The sequence below is a fragment of the Chamaea fasciata genome, unplaced genomic scaffold (assembly GCF_029207755.1).
Source record: "Chamaea fasciata isolate MVZ Bird 193981 ecotype frontalis unplaced genomic scaffold, bChaFas1.0.hap1 SCAF_1, whole genome shotgun sequence".
In the NCBI taxonomy this organism is placed as follows: Eukaryota; Metazoa; Chordata; class Aves; order Passeriformes; family Sylviidae; genus Chamaea; species Chamaea fasciata.
The window spans coordinates 138808776-138831176 of record NW_027094086.1 but is presented as its reverse complement, the minus strand read 5'-3'; the positions used below and the strand labels follow the sequence as shown (position 1 = coordinate 138831176).

The 22401-nt window shown below is 37.6% G+C and overlaps 1 protein-coding gene across 2 annotated transcripts in view; it reads right to left on the bottom strand.

The window, feature by feature from the left end:
- The window catches only part of ZEB1 (zinc finger E-box binding homeobox 1), a 123110-nt gene that overhangs the window by 9054 nt on the left and 91655 nt on the right, over window positions 1-22401 (bottom strand). For both annotated transcript variants that reach the window (XM_066199856.1, XM_066199864.1), the window contains exons 2-5: window positions 15017-15217; window positions 9900-9962; window positions 8159-8320; window positions 5056-5258 (exon numbers count right to left, since the gene is read on the bottom strand). In XM_066199856.1, the coding sequence (XP_066055953.1) occupies window positions 5056-5258; window positions 8159-8320; window positions 9900-9962; window positions 15017-15217 (629 nt within the window). The remainder of the gene's footprint in view (window positions 1-5055; window positions 5259-8158; window positions 8321-9899; window positions 9963-15016; window positions 15218-22401) is intronic.

The window sequence follows — 22401 nt, the reverse complement described above, 5'->3', positions numbered from 1 at the left end:
TTTCTTCTAAAAGAATCTGGTACAGTAAAAAGAAAGAAACAAATTAAACTCAAAATATAGTTGCTCCTTCTCCTAAATTCAGGTGAAGTTTACACTGACATGTTAGTAGAAAGTTACAGAATGAATGCTAATTCTGCTTGTGAAAGCAAAGTCATCAGGAAAAATCCCAAGCCCACTACCCACAGAATATTTCATGCAGGACAGAGAAACAGTAAAGTCTAGAGAAATCTGTTTAAACTTTAATCAGTTGACTTTGATTTCTCCATTTACATGCTTCCAGGGCTTACTGTTGGCCTTGGATTCCTCTATATAATGATGCCACAGGATTGCTCAAGAGATGGTAGCTCAGTGACAATAAAAGTACTCTCGGTCACAATTAATTTGCAAGATAAATGTGAGAAACTAAACCAAAACAAATAAAAATACGGAGGGGTTTCCCAAGTACACAACACCAAACCTCTTCACTATTTGCACATTTTGTTAGATTTTGCCTAGTGAGAGCACTTATTGTTAAGTTCTAAATTGTTTCTGTTTTTATTGCTATATTAGTTAAAAAAAGCAAAAGCTAAGACAGACATGTAAATATATGTAGTATATACTTGACACACATGTGCAAGACCTGTAATTTTCCCACAACTTGTACAAATCTATGAATGTGTATTTTTGAGGACAAAAATTACATGCACTTTTAAAGTTTAGGCAGCCTAATTACCAACATAAAATGGAGGAATTAGGAATTTTTCTGTTCAAGCAACTTGTTTATTAAAAAAACCCAGCATCTCCTTTTTAAGTAGAGCTCACTTGGCAAAAAGATACTCTACCACTATTAGGATGCACTGCAGATTTTTGGTAACCAGGGAAGGCATATTCATAAGCTCATGAACAGAGCTGTTCATGGGCTCTGGGGACAAACAGGCTGCCCACCACCAACAGCTGGTGTGGATCAGCTGCCTCTGGAGTGAAAGCTTGGGGGGAACTCCTAACCCTGGCTCTGGTCTGCTGTGCTTGGTAGCACCGGGAGCAGATGCTCACCAGGTGCTGGGGCTCTTCCTGAGCACAGACATGACAACTGGGGGCTGAGCACTGTGCTGGAGGAGCAGGGATGGATAAAACACAGGATGATGACCCTGCTGTGAGACATGCCTGGAGATCTGAAGAACCTGCGGCCGTGCAGGTTGCTGCATTAAAGTCTGAACTCTCTGCTATGAGATATGCTGTCCAAATTATCAACCCTTCCTGTCCTCCTCCCTGTTCTCCTTTAAGAGAAGATAAATCAAAAGAAGATCATCTAAATTACTTCCACATACTCTAATTCAACAGTTCCCTTGGGAGAAGCATTTGGTTAAGCTGCAGATTTTACCTCTCAGCAGATACTGCTCCCACCCTGCTCAGGGTGGGTGGGCTGCTTCCTGCCTCTCCCCAAGCTCTACAGTGAGGTCTCCACTCCAACTTATCCCAATTAGCACCTGAACCTCATTCCCGAGTTTGTCAGCTGTCTTTTGCTTTTCGGCCCCGTTTAACTAAGTCCCTTCAAGATGATGTTCTAGAAGATTGTGGCTGACTCACTGTATTTCACTTTAATGACCAACTGCAATGAGTCTAGAGGACCATGCCAGGATTTACTTAAGCCTGTCGAGAATCAGTTACTACCCTTTGACTTGAATTATACAAGCTAACAGATCTTAGGATATATACAGTTACTGCAGGTCCTGGACTACATAATACCAGTGCATGTATTCAATCTGTCAGAAATGTTTCTGCTCCAGTCTTTAAAATCTAATGTTCTATTTCTAAGGCATGGAAGTCCACGCTCCACTTATCAAATTTCCAATGAGTTTTCCTGTTTTCCTGGTCATAGCTGTAAGGTGTTTTCTGCTACGTAGCGTTTCCAAATGTATTTTGCCTTAGCTTCTTACATTTGTAACTCTCTGTTCAGCTTTCTTGCTGTCTCTCATAATACTGTTTAATAAATCTGGGACTTCCTCAGAATTATTTTGAAGGATCTTCTTTAAATGTAACTGAGAAATCGTAACACTTCTCCAAAGTACCACCTGTAACACTTTCACCTTCATTTTCTCAGATTCAAATGGTTTTCCCCATCTCAGCACTGTTAAAGCCACATTTGCCTGTGCCTGTGATATGTGATATACTTCTAGTACACGGTATATAATTGATGTTTTCTCCTCATTAAAGAATTAACTACAACATTCAAAGAATATTAATATTCTTCTGCACTCCTTCAAGGACTGAAAAAAGAAACAGCAGCATTAAGGTCTGTAACTAGTCACTAATACATCCCTGCACCAAATGTTTACTGTGTAAAACCTACCCCTCTCACACCAGAGAAGAAAACTAATTAATGAGACTCCTCAAAAGTTACTTGGAAGACAGAAACTACAGGTGTATCAGGGGTTTTTCACAGATGGTTTGACCACAGTTTCCAAGAACTGCCATTTCTCAGCAGTGTGCATGATACTGTGCAATTTTGAAAGACTACCTACAGGTGCTTCATAAATTGATGAGAAAAAAATTAAATATAAGAAGCACTTTTTCACGCTTCAACATCACTTTTGGTGCTTCACATGTGAAGGCAGACGACACATGCAGCATCACCTCCTACCAACTGTCAGTGGTGTAGGAGCAGCCAAGGGTGCTGTGAAGACCATGGGAATGAGAGAGGGAAGAAGGAGAAGATGCAGGATGGGTCTCGGCTCTCTGCTGGAGCAGGAGTTTTGCACATCTTCCCCTGGGGCTCTGAAGAAGGTCCAGTGTGCAGGTACCCCTTCCACTGCCTTCACTAAGATAGATTTTATCTTTGCTCATTGCTTCTTTGTACAGAACAATACAGAACAAAATTGTCACATGATGGACATCACCAGCTAACAAAGTTACCCTAACAATCTATGGTCAGGTGAAGCTCTTTAAGAATAAGACATCAAGTTTTAAACATGCAGCTGTTTAAGATCCACAGCCAGGAGGTCTATACTTTACTAAGGACAAAAGTTCATTTTCCATTACACAAATGATGTAATCATGTAGACTAAGCCAATTTTGAAGACATGACAACTTTGCAATAATAACATAAACAAGCAAGTATTTCAAATTTGCCAAGTGTCTAAAGTATTGTAGTTTAAATTCTGGCTACGGCTTGAGAAAAGAACACACTTAAATGGATGTAATACTGAGTTCCAGATACTCCATAGAAACAACATTATTCAAATACAATTGTGCCTTCAAAAGTATAAATCCATTAAAATATTTTTGTGGGAATACAGTTTAAGGTCCCTTTTAGTGATTCTTCTGAGTGCTTACTCACTTAGTATTTTTTGCTTTTTCATTCAAACTACATGCAAGTATGGGAAAGGCTTCTATCCCCCCCCAGCTACTTTATTCTTATGGTTTTAGGCTTGTGACTGAAAAGACTGAAAACAAATGTGGTAGCCCACAAGAAAAGCATATAAATAGCATTCACAGATTTTATAGTTAGAAATGTAAGATATATGTACGATGCAGGTAACTTTTAAAGTGCAAGTCGAGCCAAAAACGAAGTGAAACAGAAATTAATTGTTCATGGGAAGAATATTTGAGTAAAAAAGAAATGTCACACCAGAATATGTTGGTGAGATTATTCCAAAGCTTGTGAGACAATAAAATCCCTGCAGTAGGATGGCCAGTACTTCTTGTACTGATTTAATTGACTTGTGAATGTGAACACTCAAGTATAAAAACGTATAATAGATTTTTAAGCCTGTTAAAATGTTGCACTTGGTGATACTTTGTAGGATGGAGGTTAACAGCCAATGTGTAAAAAAGCAGCTCCTTTACTCTGGTTTCCTTAAGTAGAGCATCTTCCTTTGCTCTGGGCTACAGGCTGTTGGTTTGCTGCTACCAGAAATGATGGAAGTACCTTTACTTTTACATTCAGTTTTGCACTTTTCTCTTGTATTTGTCTCCTGTTTTGTTTCTGGAGAGTATCCATCTTTCTAGTCTGTCCTCTGAAGGAAACATCTCCAAGCCGCTTTAACTTGGTGGTGGAAAATCTGTATTTTTTTTCTCTTGATAATTCCTGACTGTTTCAGTTGGTTCCTGCACCTCAGAGTGCCTCTGATAAGGTATGGAGGCATATACTGGGGATGGATGATGAGACATTGTGGGGAAAAGAAAAGAAAAGAAAAGAAAAGAAAAGAAAAGAAAAGAAGAGAAGAGAAGAGAAGAGAAGAGAAGAGAAGAGAAGAGAAGAGAAGAGAAGAGAAGAGAAGAGAAGAGAAGAGAAGAGAAAAGAAAAGAAAAGAAAAGAAAAGAAAAGAAAAGAAAAGAAAAGAAAAGAAAAGAAAAGAAAAGAAAAGAAAAGAAAAGAAAAGAAAAGAAAAGAAAAGAAAAGAAAAGAAAAGAAAAGAAAAAGAGGGACAGGAGAACAGAGTCTCAGGATCTTCTGCATGATCAGACAGTTAACTCATGGAAGGTATTCCAGTGACCCATGCCTTCAGGTCAGCCCATGAACCAGAGAAAACAAGCTCATAACATCTATAGCCTTTTCTATTGCTTCATTTAGTACTGAAACACCTTATTTTATGAGCTAATTATTTGTATATTGTCTTACAGCATGAACTGCATTTAAAAACTGCACCTCACAGTTCAAGCAACACAATGGTTTGTTTCTTAAGGGCAAAAAATGCTACAGTAAATTGTGAATTATTCAAACAGGACTTACAAAAAAAAAAAAAAGGAAGTGTTTCATTAAAGGCTTGAAATTAGATTTGAGTCATATTTTTTATGCAATAGTAGCCAATGAACAGAGAAAAACCAGCAAATTACCTATAAATGTAATAAACCATTTCTGAAAACAACCCTACTGCCTAGACGAATGAAAACAGAAATTGGGATCTCAACCTTTGATGGTTACAGAAAAAGCCTGACTTGAGCAGCAAGCTCTGAGACCGGACCATCAGCACACAGATGATCTGCCACATGTGAACAGTTCACATGTTTCTGTGCACTTAACAAATCACAGCATTGCTACAGAGGACAACAACCCTTAATTCAAGCGCCACTTACTGGATCTCTTCCTGATTTGTGTGATGTCATGTGGCGGTCGAGCTGTGTTCTGTACGCAAACGTGTAACTGCACAAGGAGCAGCTGAAGTTATCTTCGTTTTTTTCATGGCGGTATTTAATGTGTTCCTTCAGAGAGGTGAAACGCTTGTACCCTCGATCACAGTATGGGCAGGTGAGCAGTTGGGAAAACGCGTCAGGTGTTCCTACACAGGAGAGACAATGCACCACACTTAAATAAACAAGTTCCAAATTTATTACAACAAATAGGCTTTACATTCACACCTATTACTGTAAGAAAACATGCAGCTGCTGGAAGCTCCACTTGTTTTAGAGAAGGACTAGTGATAATTTTAGATTTTTTCTGTTGGTATTATGCAACATCCCACACTATGGTATGGTTGCCCCAATGTACCTTGGAGAGAGTCAGCACAATATGCTGATAGGACAAGGGGGAATGGCTTTAAACCAAAAAAGAGTAGATGGAGATGAGATATAAAGAAGAAATCTTTCATGATGAGGGTAGTAGAATACTTCAACTGGTTGCCTAGAGGGGTGGCAAATGTCTCATTTCTGGAAATATTCCAGACCAGCTTGGACTGAATATTCAAGACCAGGGTTCTGAGCAACATTATAAACTTGAAAATGCCCCAACTCATTCCAGAGGGGTTGGACCTAGATGACCTTTAAAGGTCCTGTCCAACCCAAATCATTCTATGATTCACAGGTATGTATGTATTAGTAGGACATACTGTCTGCAGGACAGAAAGTAGAGAGATCAAACGTGAGGCCATATATATGAGTTTAATGTGATATATGGAATCTATTTTGCTGGCTTTCATAAAGTACTTCTATATTAGTACAGGGAAAAGTGAAACAAGATTGAAGCTAAATATTAATTTCACAAGTCTATTTCAAGAAGTCACCATTTATGAAGTTCTAGCGCAATCCTTTCTTACCAGCATGTCTAGCCCTCCACATAGTAACTCATTCTATCCTTGAAAAATTAATTTTTAAATGACCAAAAAAATATTTCTTTATAAATTGATAAAGGTAAGTTCAAATAAATGTAGGGTTTGCTGTATTTGCTCAAGCCATCAATTTATAGCTGTGATATCCTTCATGCTACTCTTGCTTGCTTCAAGACAAACAGGAAGCAAATGCTGCAAGGATGCACCTATGCACTGTGCTGAGCATGAGAAAGGTGGAAGGTCTTTACTGATTAACATTTTATGCTCTGACGCACAAGAGGCACATTTGTACACGCTGTCATTTTAAGTTTCAGAACTGTAAGAATTATTAATATTCACAAAATGAACCAGTACTTTAGAAAGTACTTCTGAATTATTTACCTTCATGACCTCTTCCAGAAGTTATCACCCCAGACTGACTATATGTTCTACGCAGTAGCAATTTATTCTGTTTGTGTGGAATTTACTAACTTAATTTTTACTGAATGTGCCACTGATCTTGCAACAGTGAAAAGTAATCAGACCATTTTTCCCTATTACTAAAACTCACCACTTTTTCTGTCATATAGGTTCTTCTACACTTGTTATATTAACAATCAAAATAACCCCTACCCACAGGGATTTTTTGTTGCTCTATCCATTTCTGCTTTTACTGGTTTAGCTGAATTGTCCAAAAACAAAGCCATCCCCATATGTGTAGACCAAGCATATTTCCTTTCAATTCTCTTTTTACCATCTATAATTCAACCCATCTGACGTAAAGAATACTCCATTTCAGCACAAATACAACTCAGTGAAAATGTCAGAAGTACGTTAACTTAAATTCTATTTCCATTGGAGGAAATGGAGAAATGTAAAGTTACCCAAAGTCACTAAAATCTCTGATTCTGTTGCTTCTCTTGTCTATTTTTCCAGTTTGGAAGCATGCATCTTTACTAAATATCACTATATTTTTGGCGTTTTCTGTTCCAAAATGATTAAAACACTAAACACTATTATTCAGCGTTGTGATCTTCACAATACCTCTCAGTGAAGTTACTGGGATAGATCCAATTAAAATGATTAACACAAATGTATATTCACAATGATTACATGGAAAACATCTGGCAAGTCTGTAAAATCAACTTGACAACATGTGCCACTGCAACCATATATTAAAATCCTAAATTAATGAATGCAATTTTTAAAGTAAAATCCGTAATAGCATAAAATCTCGGGAGGAGCAGAACAAAAAGGTTATCTTTACTTCTTTCATTGTTCTCCCTCAGACTTCAGTACAGTACTACAGCTACAATGACATTTATCTGTGCAGTTATATTCATTTCTTAAAACAACTAGAACACAACTCCTAACCATTTATGTAGGCTATTACTTTTTCTTGAAAAATCATAAATGCTCCAATTGTCACGAGCTATCTAAGCTGAACACTTGAGAAAACACACAGAATGAAAAACCAATCTCAACAGCATTCATCTTCAAATATTTCATGATGAAGAAATGAACAAAGTGTAACTTCTCATTTCACTCAGAACACCTTAAGCATGAAACTTCCTCAGAGGAAAAAAAAATGTATCTACTTAAAAATAACAACAGGTCTTTATGTTTCAGATAAACATCTTTGTATGAACAATGCTTTTTTTTTTTTCTCTGCTGCTGTCCTTTCAGGCAAAAAAAACCCAAAAGCCCGTCATAGGCTGGCTAACCAATAAAAGAAATTCTATCTAATAGATCCTTTTGGGAGCTTTGTTTAGAAATACAAAAGAAATACAACTCTCCTTAAGTTATTTTTATATAAAACTGTACTATTTTGCTATTCTTCTATTATATTTAATAAAAATTTACTCTTTTCTTTCATATGATGATGTTTAATGGATTTATGAAAGCTTGAACTTTTCTTTTCAATGACCTGAGGTTATAATTTAGGTACTCATAAAACTGAATCCCAGTGCATGTCTTGTTTCACAAAAGCAAGTGGCAATGTTTTTTGCATGATGATCCTATCCTCTTATAATTACGTAGCTAAGGGGTTTTTTCCTCTATAGTTACATGTATATGCTGTCTTCTTAAGTACAGCAGAAGTTTTGGGTCAGTGAGCACAAGTGATTTCGTAAGAACTGAACTGGTGACATATTTACCATTTTCATCCTGACCACTAGCTTCTGGCGTGCCTTGTCTCTGGTCCTCCTCAGGTGCTTCAGGGTAGATAACAGCTGTATCTTCTTGTTTAAGGAATTCTTCAACATTAGGGTCATGGTTTTGCTCATTTTCTGCATCAGAATCACATTCATCTTCTTTTACTAAGTGTGAAAAACAAGGCACAAGATACAAAATTAAGTTTAAAAGGAATGTAAATGAGATTTAGTAATTCATATTGCCAAATCTCCCTCTAACTAAGGATTTAAAAACTACACATACTAGTGTAGGTCAGTCCCTTTAAGATGCCAGATTATGCCATGTTTTAAAAGATCTGGTAGCATAAAGATATTTCAAAACTTGACTAAACACAGTGTGCCTCTTTAACTCAGTGCATTTTTTATCCTTTCAGATTTAGCTGTTCTTCTCAATTTTGCTAAAAATTTTAAATGCAATGTTAATTACGATTTAGGCCTTGTAGTTGGAAGGCCAGTTTACTATCTTGGCTCCTGTGTTTGCGTTTGTTGCTTTCAAGACACAATTTTTAATGTTATTTATAACTGTTCATTAGCACAAGCTCAGAAGATATTTAAACTCAGTAACAAGCTGGCCAGAATAATGCAGCAAACTTGAACTCTGACTGGCTTGTTCTCTGGCGTTGGAAATGGCTACCAAAAAAGCTTCAGATCTAGTTAACAACCTTCAATATTTTCCTGTTAAAATCTTAAGAGAAAAACCCAAAGAAAAACTGTATTGCAAAATCAGCAGATAATAAATTAAATACAATAAATACTTGATTCCAAGTATTTGCCTAAATATATTATTCATAGAGTTTATTTTTACCATGGTGGAACATTCTGTGAAAGCTCTGCCTGCAGCACCCTAAATCATGACAGATGTTCTCCACTATTAATGTGAGGTATATTTCTAATAGGGAAGAGAAGTTTTATGATTCATCTCTCAGTATGAAGTCACATACTCAATTTACAATTTGACACAATCTTTTTATGACATGAGGCAGTCTCTCACATGTAATGCAATGAATAATGCAGCTCTCCATACTTAGGGGGAGCAAACTGACCTTACAGGAACTGAAAAGAATGTGTGAAATTAGAGTTTAAAACTCATCAATGTTTAGATTTGGGGTTGCTTTTAAATAAGACTTACTCTGATATTATCTACCTATCTAGTAAGGGCATTAAATAAACCCCCCAAAAACTTCTAAAATGTTGGATGGGATATGTATTAATCTTCTGTCAAGCAGAGAAATAGAAAAAATAACAAACCATCTGTTTTTGTTTGAGTCTGAAACTGAAGTATGCATTTTATTTTGCCTTCTGTGTAATCACTACAAACAGAGGAGTCAGTAATAAAATACAGAATTAGCTTAAGTCTATTCACAGTTTAAAACCCTACATGGTGACACCTACATGTAAGATCATTGCTATTCCTTGTTTTGCCCTTTGGAGATATGGTGCTGCTGGAGATGTGTGGTCAGTCCTTGGGAGGGAGGGCTGCTCTGTGTCACTGGCCACCTACACCACTGGACCCTGGACACCAAAAGGTGCCCAGACTTTTTTCCTCAGCTAAAACAGTGTTTACAGTTTAAGACCTCTGGCATGGAAAGCAAAGCATTTTTTATAAACAGAGGTGGGAGAATTCCAAAGATTTCAGAATGACACTCACCAAACCAAAATTCAATAGTACTTTATGAATAAGGGACTGAGATTAACAAAAAAATACCTGTACATCCAATTTCATTTGTCTGAGCTTCAGGCCCCAGGATGTCCTTTCTTTCTTTTCCAGCTGAAATAGTACATTTCACAAAAAGAATGAATATTTAAACAAAACCCCAAAAAACAACAAAAGCCACATGCACACCAAAAACTTAATATACTTGAGCTTTTTCTTCAGCAGTGCCTTCCATTTCTGTATTGTTTAGAAGAAGTGCATTTAAACACAATGTTCTTTCAAAAATATGGATGGCACATTATTTCAGCGGTGTGTGATCAGCTGAACCACAAAGATATTTCATACTTAAGGAAACCAAACCTTAAAAGGAAGCAATGCTAAACACTGACCGTTATGTGAAGAGAGGTGAAGACATGGACAGTTTCACCAGAAAATAGAGAGTCAGCTACTTAAATGACCCTATCAACAAAAGCAGCCATCTGATACACTGGAATATTATTTCCAGAAATCAGAGCATCATAAAACAAATGCAGTTATGTTATTTTCTCCAATTAGCGGTTTTCAGAAATGATTGATAATTTGCTGGTAATGTCTGCAAACAGCAACCTAATGTGTTCTCTTTCTGGCAAATCATCTGGAAACCACTTAAGGCTGTGATTGCTTAAACAAAAAAGGGATTTTAAACACGTGCTCCCCCTTCAGAACAACTATCAATTCCAAGACTCGGTATGAGTCTGCAGAACCAACCTGCTGCCCCAGCTCTGCTGAGCTTCCGCCTTCAAGGATGCAGCATGGAAGTTTTAACTCACTACAGGTTGTTGGTTCAAATCAATGAACAGCCAAATTGTTCTTCATTTTGGTTCACTGGTTAGCATAGACTGGGAAGTTCCCACAGGAAAAGCCTCTGCGGACATTTCCATCAGTACCTGGCTTATTCCAGAAGTACATAGGAAAGCTTTGTTGCTTGGTTTGCTCTTTATCAGTACTATGCAATGCTAATAGATGTGAAACTAAAGTGTTTTTTCATAGTTCCATTATGGAAACCTTGGATGCCTCAGACCTCTAGGAAAAGCCTTCCAGGTGATGCAGAAGTTAGAGCACACAGCTGCCCTGACCTGAAATGCAACTGTTATACTTCTATTTAATTACTTCACTCTACTTCAGTGCAGGAAAAAAATCCTTTAGGTTGGCATGTCAAAAGCCCAGAACATTCCAGCTTTTTAATTACAGGAGAAGCCAATTTCTCCTTTATGTGGAAGACGATAAATCCTAGGAGAACTTTTAAGTTCTCAAATAGTACCAGTTCCTCACAGGAGGAAAAGCTTCTCAATTCTGCCTACTTTGACTAAGGTCCACAGACCCGAAGTTTCTGCAAATAGTGACAATTTAAACACATTTCTTGCTTTAAACAAGAAATGTGGCTGAAAGGAAACTGCAACTCTTAAATCTTACCTTAATTTCAACTGACATCTAAAAAAACCCTCAAAAAACCCCAACACAAACAGCCTGCATTATATTGGTCAGTTCTGCATTGTGAACTAATTCCATTTTTGGCTCATGGTACTACACTTGGTTCAGAGTTTGTAAGATGGATGACTGGACACAAGGTAAATTTAAACCAAAAATTCAATTTCTTAAAGTCAAACTTTAAATTTCCTAAAGTTTTCCTTTAAAGGAGGGGTTTTGATGGTTGTGATTTTTCTCCATTATGAAATAAGATCTACATGAGGGGAGGAATATCAGTAAGTTATTACTTTGGAAATTTAAATTAGTGTCTCCAGTAAATTCCACTGGCTTCAGTACACATAAAAGTTATGCTTCCCAAGGGAATGTCAAGGATTTATGGAATTACAGATTAATCTAGTGAAGTTAAACCCCTTCTCAATTCTAATAATCCTAACCTCTGTTTGGTACTGTCTCTTCCCAATAGCTAAAAGTAGGGTATAAGACAGGGAGAAACCTTTTTACACAGGGAAATGCTGTAGGAATAATTAACAATTTGAAAAACATAAAGTAGATATACATCTTTATAACTATGTATGGTCCACAAAGAAAGGCAATCGTGCCCTCAGAGGCCCAGTTATCACACAGCTGAGAAGCAACAGAACGGGATGTGATGGTGGGGGAAGCGATCTTAAGACACTTCCACCAAGCAGAAGTCACAGCTCTGAGTTCCAGAGGAAATTCAAGCTACCTGCTAAATGACAGCTTAAATAGAGGTCTCCACAAATAGCATCTAGGTCATGAATATCCATCCTGATACTACAGCTGGACATACCAGATAGCTGTAAAAAAGGTTCTTGGACTTCTACATCTCATCACTGCTTATGAGCTACTGCTTAGAGACACAGTGTGGCTTCCCGGGGTTAAATGCTGATGATTTTCAGATGACAGGGAACAGTGTTAACTAGCAGCAAACATGCCTGACAACTACTGACATTGGCTGACAGTAAAGATCTCTTCATGGCTAAGATAACTGATCAAATTGAAACCACTAGCAAAGTGGGGATTTTGGCTGTAGGCAGAAAGACAAACTTCACTGAAATTTCCACTGTGGTCTTTATCTGCAGAGAAGGGAATAAATTCCAAAACCCATCGAGAGAGTTTATAATTTAAATTCTTCAGAGCTAATTTTCTGATACTCATGTAGCAAGCACTATTTGTAGCTTGCATTATTGACTGGTTGGTTGCTTTTTGGTCAAAAAGATGCCACACAACCCACCAAACGTCAAAACACACTTTTGAGCATATAGGCTCAACCTAAAATTTGATGACTTAAAAAATTTTTGAATTCCAGAAAGAGCTTAAAGATAAAACATAACTTCCTTCATTTTTGAAGGTTATTTCCAAGTCTGGATTTTTTTTTTTCAATTCAGTTTTTCAAAAATATCTTAGCTCCAGTCCTGAGGCCTCCAGGTTTACTAAATAGTCACAGTACATAATAACACTTTTTTAAGAGCATTAATACAGTAAGTATTAATCCTGCCTTTTTTTTTTTTCTTCTTTTAATTGTAGCATAGGTTTTACTTCTAACTATAGCTAAGAAAAATCATATTAGGGAATCATTGCACACATGAATGCTGGCACACTGTCAATAACTTGCACAGGATACACGTGGTTCACTTTTTTAAACCCATAGGACTGTTTCAGTTAAACCTCTTGAGAAACACACCTTATATTTAAAACACCTGTTCCTAGGGTCTTTTAGAAATTCAGTTAGAATGACTGGAAACGGAAGGAAACTAATCTGATAAAGAAATGTTGTGTGTGTTGTTTCTATTTTTGGCAATTCACGAACAGAATAAATATGCCAAAAACTCCTTCTGTCAAGTTCAGCTAAACCCAGAACTACTGAGTAGAACTTTACTGATGAAACAAACTTACTAAAACCACTGTAGAGTATATTTTTCTAAAGATAATCACCAGTCTTGAAGATGGTTGCACACCACCTACCCGAGTACATTTCCTTGTATATGAGAGATCGTGTATTCAGTACCTCTCTCTTCATATTTCTGACATGCAACCAAGACTGATGATGTGATTTTCAGTTCATACCTTTCCTTCCAGAAAAGCTATCAAAAGAGTAAACAGTATTCTACCCTAGCAAATCAAAGCTCCATAAAATCTAATGTAGCTTTCACTTTTCTCATACAGTCATTGCCAAAAATTTAAACTATTTATTTAAAAAACTCTGATTATCAAATTAAAAAACCCTTCCTTAAAAAACCCACCAGACTGCTACAAAACAGGCTTCAGAACATATAATTTTTACAGAGGAAATCTGTGGTTGTTGAGCAAGCCTGTATGGCAATTGAATAATCCTCTGTCTGGCTACCAATGAAATTCTGTCTTCATTAGCAAACTCCAAAGCAGAGATACACTGCCTACATTGCAAATCTACACAGTAGAATTTAAAATTAAACGGAATTTAGAATTTTACCAAACAAATTTTTGAAGGTTAAAAATGGTACATTTGACATAAGGAATCAAAAAAGATGCCATCACATGTCTAGGTCCTGCTCTCAAATGTCTGGGAGCCAGTGCTCTTCTTCCTTCCCCTCTTCAGGTTTCCTACACCTGTGCTTGAAGGGTTCAAGCCTATACAGAGCCCACTTCAATGTAACTGCAATTTCTGACAGACACAGCCTGCAGGAGAACTAGGATATTACAGGAAAATGAAGAAAATTACCTATCTAATAATTTAGCTTCAAAATACTCATTTCCCAGCACAGCATACCTTGGCAATAGCAGCTATGTAAAAACAGGCTGAGCTGGTGCTATTCTTTGAACTCTCAGCTGCTCTCTCTCAGCTGGACTGCAGTTAGGGACCATATGACTGCTTTCCATTTATTTAGATGTGAGGTCATGCACTGTGTATTAAACCACCAGTGTGAAAAGGTGGATGCTAGGAATTGTGGCTGGAGTTCAGATACAATCAGGGATATGCTGGAAAACATTCTGTATCTTTCAGGGCATTAAGGCCAAATTCCACAATAAATTCCACTAATTTATGCATTTATCCCAATTTGGCTCAAAAGTAAGCATGCTGTGTGATATTATGAAACTCAGTATCTGATTCCACAGTAAAAAAGGCCCATTTCCTGTCTACTTAAAATTTTCAGCTTCTAAACCTGATGCACAATATGTGCAACATTTATCTCCTTCCAGTGTTCTCAAAATAATGATTCACTATGACTTACATAGCCAGTTCTAAAACTATTAATCTAAAAATTATTTTTCCTGCCTGTGTTTTACAAGGAAAAAGAGAGAAATTAACATCTGATTTTTTTTCCCATGTTTTTTGTTTACTGCTTACTCCTCAAGCTGAGCCAATCCTGAACCTTACAAGGAGCTCTGGCAGAGACCTGCCAGGCAAAGACTTGAAAAACCAAGATCTAGTAACCAGTCTCTAATCAGCCTTTGGAGTGCTGCATCTACAGACTGTAAGCCTTCGTTTAAAAATGCCAAGGAATTAATCCACCTCTGAATCTGCTTCAAATAATAAATGAAGAACATGAAGTAGGGTACAATAAATACGTTATAAAACCTCTTTTTGATTGTAAATATTACATGTTATTTCAGCGATAAAAGGACCAAAAAAAAGTTCTATTGAATCTTCATTTTAGAAACCTTTCTTTACATAGTATCATCAGTAGAAATGAACATACCTTCATCTTCCCAGCAACTGTTTGTACTCCCTTCTCTTTCACTGTTTTCTGGTAATACTATATGGTCCGTTGGCAAGTCATCTTCTGGCACACTAGCATCACAGTCTGCTGCATCCGTTACACTTTCTTCTTCCACTATATGCAATTTATCTTCATCATCTGAATCTGAGTTTGCTTCTACCACATTGTTGTAATTGGTGACTGTGGACAGACAAAAACAAAATACTGATCAATATACTCTTAACTGACGGCATGGAGGTCCAAAGCTTTCAGTACTCTGGCCAGGTGGTCTACACGGGGCATCTCTGTGGGGTCACATTATTATTGCTCCTTGCCCCATAGGGATGGCACCGCCTTGTGAGCAACTTGGCCGTAATGCTGGCGCACAAGGAGCACCTGACAGCTCCTGGACTCCTTCCTCCTCTCACTGTGCACACCCACTATCATGCTGCACAAGAGAAGGCAGAGGGAAATTCCAGAGCTGGAGCCAGCGTGGAGCAAGGGAATTCCAACTGGAACACTCCAATGCGGATGCCAGCACTGTGGTATGCCTCATTTACGATTATTATGGCATTGAAGACCCCATGGCCCCAGGTGGAGCGCCGTTCAGAGAAGGCATCCCAGCTGCTCTCAGGGTCCCACGGAGCCAGCCCCTTCCTGCAGGCACACACTGTGTGTTTCCCCAGCCCAGCTTCCCACTGCCTCCTCCTGTAACCAATGCCACCCCACGCTCCAGCTGTGGGAATCATGGAGAAACAAGTGGGAACAATAATGAGATTGAATTCAGAATAAATATTCAGCTAAAATGCTCTTGTAGTTACACCCAATAAAGACTGAGCAGGATGAATGTGAAAGGAAAAATCACAGAGATCACTTAGACAGGGAATCTCACATAACATTTGCCCAGTAACCCTGAAAAGGTAATAACTGCACTTTCTTAGCCCAGAGAACATATTGCAAGAGTCTTTGGACAAAGGATTACGTGACAATATATATGTTTCTGTCATATGGGAGCAGATTATTATTAAAATAGTCTTCATTTGTAGGCATAAAAGATCTGTTATGGCCATTTCAACTTAAAATGTAAGGAACTGTAAGTAAACTGTATTAAGAAAAAAATACTTTCACAATCTGTTTAAATGTGTTGTTACTTACACTGAAGTTAAACTATGAAACAGGACTACACAGGTATAATTTCTTCACTGCCATGTTTGAACTTCTTACTAAAATGCTCCAAAATACAGTCCAAGAAAGAGCATAAATTTATAGATGGATAAACCAACAAGACTTGGCTGCAGCACTCCTTCAGTGGTTATCAGAATTATACCTGGGAGGCACATAATCATGGTACTTTATGTTACCTGCATCCTGTCACTGTTAGTTGACAAGAAGCCAGACTGATTCTTTCATGTGAAATACTGCCTATTAAGGTAGATAAATAGCAAACCAGACTCCTGCTCTTCTGAAGTTAGCTCTTTTTTTTTTAAAGCAGATATTTCAGTCATTTAAAAATGCATATAGCCAGGAAAAGTGAGTAAAATTATGAATAGATAGGCAACTATCTCATTTCCTTCCGATTCAGGAGAAAAATGTCTCATTTAAAACATGCATGAGAATGACAGAAGAGCCTTTTGAATTTAAAGCAATCATTCAATGTTTCCATGTTTTACATAGTGCTATTTGAAAAATGTAGTAACTCCCCACTACTCATGGTATTGACATCTTCTAAAGCGGCAAATTTAGGCAAATTGCCTAAAAACTAGTATCTGGTCCATTTCAATTGATAAATTGATATTCACTTAATATCCTGTAACTGATTTTGCAAAGTAAAATAGCTACTGCAAGTGATGCTGTAATACTGTGTGATATAGAAGACATACAAATAGAGAAGACGTATTCCCTCACCAAAGCAGAAGAGATTTATGAATTTATCCTCCTGAGAAATGGCAAATGCAACTTTAAAAAAGTGTGAGAACAGACATAAAACAAGAGGAAGTGGAAAATAATTTTAGCCTTTTCTATTGATTGGGTTTTACTCTGAGGCTTAGATGCAGAGGATTATTAATATAAAATAGCAACGTATTTACATTTGCCACACATAAAAGAGATTATTAAGAGGGGGGATCAAAATTTAAAGGGATAACTTCAGATGTAGATAATGAATACTTGATTTTTTAAAAATAAATTTCCTGTTTAGCTTAGGAAATTAAGTGGCATTCCTTATATTAGACTGAGAGTGGTTTTATGGAAAACAAAACCATAATCAAACAGTCAAAATATATTACAGATACAATCTATTCATTATGGCTCTCTTCACCTTACTACATTTCCATATATACTCACCATACTCAGGTGCCAATTCTGCAAAAGTTAAAAACTCCTCCTTCCTCACAAAAAATGAGGAACAAATGGTCTTCAGGATTTCAGTTCCTTCCATTAAAAGTCAGTTGCCAACAAGGCAAGACAATAAAGCAAACAAGAAATCTGGCTCTAACATTCCTTTTTCCCTTTTCCCAAAAGGATTTGGGGAAAATAAATCTACCAAAGCTGCATCTCAAAGGTCTCAGCATATTTGGGCCGGCCAGGCAACCCACCACCAAACACAGCAGAAAGTCAAGCACTTAAAATGACAGAACCATTTATATACCTACATATAATTTTAACTAAATGATTACATGCTGCCTTCCTTCTGCAAGATCTTTGCCTCATCTAGTGCAGTGACAGGAAATAGGAAGGGAATGCTCAGTTTTATGGAGTGATCTGAGAATTTGTAGCATTCTGCCTCATTTTATTTAGATTGCAAAGTGATTGCTCATACTTCTTATTCCCTACAGCCAGCAGTGTTTCCAAAACTTCCCTTAAAGAACGTTAGCCAGAATGGGATTCCATATTATGTATTATAATGTATGGCATATGCCTATATGCAATATGTTGTAACTATATGTTGTATAATTATATGTTTATATATTTTATATTCTATATAATTTCCTTATACGGTGTTCAGCAGGAATGCTTCAAAACATATAATTAACTGAACTGTAGTAGGGTGATGCTATTCCCATTTTGCAGATTAGAACCTCACTGCTTAAAACTCAGCAAAGTCTTCCGGCAATCCTGGCATTGCCACGTCAGTGCAGGGCGCTTCAGGCTGTGCTTTTCAGAGGACTTTGCATTTATACAGCGTTTAACACATTCAAAGCACACTTGTGTTCATTCCAAATGCAGCTGTGCCCAGAGCCCAGGTACCTTGGTCTGTGTGCCACAGCAACTAGAAACACAGAGATCACTTCCAAATAAGTGACCTCCCAGAATCACATAAAACCTCTTTCAAAATGAGAAAGTAAAATCTAGTCTTTCTGCGGAGCTTTCAAACACCCTGGAGAGAGTGCTTTTGATTCCTGCAGCCCTCTACTTAAATTACTACGCTTTCCAGCAATTAAGGCAAGGGTTCTGAAGGCAACAGCTTCCTTCAATAAACACCCCTGATTCATTCTCTGGGCAGAATTCCTCCTGTGAAAAAATTATGTGATCACATAATTAAAGATCTTATCGTTATGCATACATGCAAGAGACAAATTAAAACAGTTTGAACAATCTTCATTTTGACATTTTCCAACTTTTTTTTGAATGTTCAGCTTTCAAAGTCAAGTGTTTGATTTCAAAGAATGTATTAACATTCTTTAATGAAAACCATGGTAAAAAAACCCCAATCAAACCCTGTAATTTACTGTATTTTTAGCTAATTAAAATTAAAATCAAAATCCCATTACACACTGATACCTTCATGGCCCCATATCTTAGCTTTAGCAATGCAGATTTGCCCCTCGTGCCCCACGAGACAAATGGGTGGTAGTAGGAAGCTGCTGCCTCCCATTTGCTTGGACAGGTTCTGGCTCCATGTTTCACAGCAACTATGGCATCTGGCATTCAATTCCAGAGGTAATCAACTTCCCCCTCCTCTCCTTTCTGCAGTTCAGCCCTAGAGCCAAGTTTAGACCTTCCCTATCTGTACATAATTTTGTGTGTTTTCTCCTCATGTCCTTGATGTTTCCTCAGGATAGTCACCACTGAAAGAAGAGGACAACAAGTTCACAAGCCTTGCTTAATGCCTGGCGCCACAGTAGCTGCTGAAGTTGGGAGGAATAAATTTCATTAAACCTTTTTGGATGTATACTCAATACAAAAGCAATATGTAGAGACAACTGCTTACAATCTCTGAAAGAAATTCAATTGACTATACATAAATGATGACTTCAAGGGGCTTCTAATTTGGCAAAATATTCTATGCAGAAAATAAAACACACGTAAAACCTTGCCTGGAACAGTTATGGTTTCCCAGTGAAGGAGCTACAAGTATTTCAGACTTCAGTATTATTTACTTTCAGCTAATGTCATTTAAAAGTAGGGACTAGCTAAATAAAATAATTCAGCCTGTATCACAGAAATCTGGCACCAACAGTAGTCGGTGTCTCCACGATGAGACACTGCTCTGTGAAAAGCAAGGATAATTAGAGAGGTTACGTCACCCTCGGCCACCATGGCTCCAGAGACAGCCATCAGCCACAGGGGACAAGCAGCAGACCACTGAGGGGTGTCTTATCTTCAACTATAAAAGCTACAGACCATGAACCACGGCTGTAATCCACTGAAGACAGGTCACCAGACAAGCACATATGATGTATGACACACACATGGGTCTACTCTGTTCAATATACAGTATGACACCTTAGCAAAATTTCACATTATTAAAGTTTAATTATTAATTTCAGCTGCACTTTCATAGATTAATAGAAAGCCTCAACAAAAATATTATAAATTACACTGAAGACTAAATATTTATTCAATAAAACCAATTTTTATATCATTACTATATAACGTCTGAAATAATTGTGAAGTAGTAATTAAAACTATATTTCATGAACCATAATTACTTTTTCTCCTCTTGCTCACTTTCTTGATACAGTATCCTGGTTCTTAAAGAACAAATGACTGTCTGTAGTTGAAACTTTCCTTGCTCTAAGAACAAATGACTGCAAAATGAACCTCGGAAAATGAGTTTCGCTTTCTGAATTTTTACAGTCCTAAATGCAAAGCAGATGTATGACGTTGCACAATTCTAATTAAAAAAAAAAAGTGCTCAGATGGAAGTAGTGATTAAAGAGCTGAAACAGAGATGTATATTATTTTGCTGGTTGAATACAGGTGGGAAACTATGATACATATGTCTAATCAAATCAAACATGATATTTGAAAGGAAAAAATTGCTAGTTGCTGATTCAAAACCAGTAAAACCAGGAAATTCAAGGTGAACACTAATATTGTGGTGATGAAAGACCATAGGATTCATTGTTTCCGTAACATAATGGGTGAGTCCCCAAAAAGACAATTACTATTACTGCCACCTGGGTGGCAATAGAAGAAAAGTTTCTTAAAAAGCCGTCAGTGGTTACCTGCTCGCCACTCCCCCATCCAGACCTGCCCTCAGAATCATTAGATGACATTCCCAACACAAGGAATGACACAATCAAGTCGATGTCACTCAGCAAGATGAAAACATATGTGGTGGAATATGCATCAGAATAATTTGAGATCAGGTGGCAAGAGGACAAAACTACACTAAAATGAGGACAGAATTCCACAGAACTAAGACAAAGTGCCTAACACGGGGATCTGGAAGGCTGCTTTGAACCTGCTAAAACCTTTTGTTCGGTACTTGACAATGGTGACTGTCTTTTATGTAGCATTTGGTCCAGCATTCTTACTAGCTGTCTTTTGTACACCTCTCCATACTTAATCCAAAAACCCTACCTATTTCCACTGAACAAAAAACACCCCACAACTTTTAGGAATTTGTGAGTTAACACAAACACTGTTGAAAATTTTAAGATGTTGAACACATAACCAACACATCTAAGCTGTGTGAGCTCAGCATCTCAACACTGAACTGGCAGGGGATGTAGAACAGCTGCGAGAGATTCTGATCTTTTAGAAATTCTACTTCTAAAAGCTCTTCCAGAAAAAAAAAAAAACAACCAAAAACAAACAACTGTGAATGCTCATGCACGAATACTCTGAGAAAGAAAGGTTTGATTCTACAAACTGGAACAACTCCTGTGCTCTCTGAAGTTCATTCCTGGTTCATAGAATTCTGCTCTGACAGCCTACAATCATCTCTTGGAAACCATTTACTCTCTGTCAGCCCACCCAAAAATCTGCTCCTATATATTATTTAGCTCTAGTGCAATATTTAAGCAAAATACATTGTGAAGTCTGAAACCTAGTCATTTAGCATTCAGTATTTTATATTTAGATTTTAGGGTATACTATTAATTTTGTTACTACTCCTGAATGAAATGCCATACTTTCAAGTGACAAGCTGCCCAGTGTCTTCAATAAAGCTAGACCTTTATGTTATTTTCATATTTTTCCTCTCAGTTTAATACATACACTTGACACGCAATAATATATACATAACCATGCTACCACCTGAAGCAGAAACATGAGAAAGAGCTAAAGAGAAAAGAAGGCATATGCTCATGCTTCTACTAAAGTTCCCTGCCTGGAGCTTTCTGGCTTCTGGAATTACTAAATGACTTGTGTTGTCTTCATACCTAAGAGCTTAATTTCTGTGAATTTATCTGCTTACTTCTTGAATTCATGAAAATGTTGGCATCCACGGTAGTCTGAGGCAAGCAGTTTCACAGCTCTGTGTTGTGGGCAGAATAAGTTTCAACAAAATAAATTTGTTGATTTTGAACCTGCTCTGCACTACATCCAGTGGGTGTCCATGGAATTGCCCTCCTTGTGTGCTCTATGCTGCCCATGATTTTATACACGTCATTGCGCTGCCCTCCCCTACAACGCCAAGAGTCTTTGTTTGCTTCTTACTCTTAAAAAGTTTTTCCACTGATCATTTTTGCTGCACCTCCCTGGACCTTCTGTTCTGCTGCATCCCTGTGCTAGCAGGGGGAGAGATGACAACCTAGAACTCCACTCAGCATTCATCTTGGCTTAGAATGGCAGCACAACAACGCACTGTTTTCTTCTCTATCCCTTTTCTAACAACACAACCATATTTCTAGGACTTTTCTTGACTTCTGCAATTAAGCTGGCATTACTAAAGGTTTATTATCTGTAAACCCAGAAGTGCTGTTTCCTGAATGGTAACAATCAGCTCAGAACCCATTCCTCAACGGGACCCTTCCTCAACATATACTGCCTTCACTTCTACTGGCTCGACTATGTGGAAATACTGCCATTATTCCCCAAACAAGTACAAGCAACCCTTAGTGAAAATATTTGCTGCTTCACACTCATGTCACTGCCTCTATCAGGCAGCAGAGTGATTTCCTGTAGGACTGGGATGGCCAGCAGCATTACAGAGA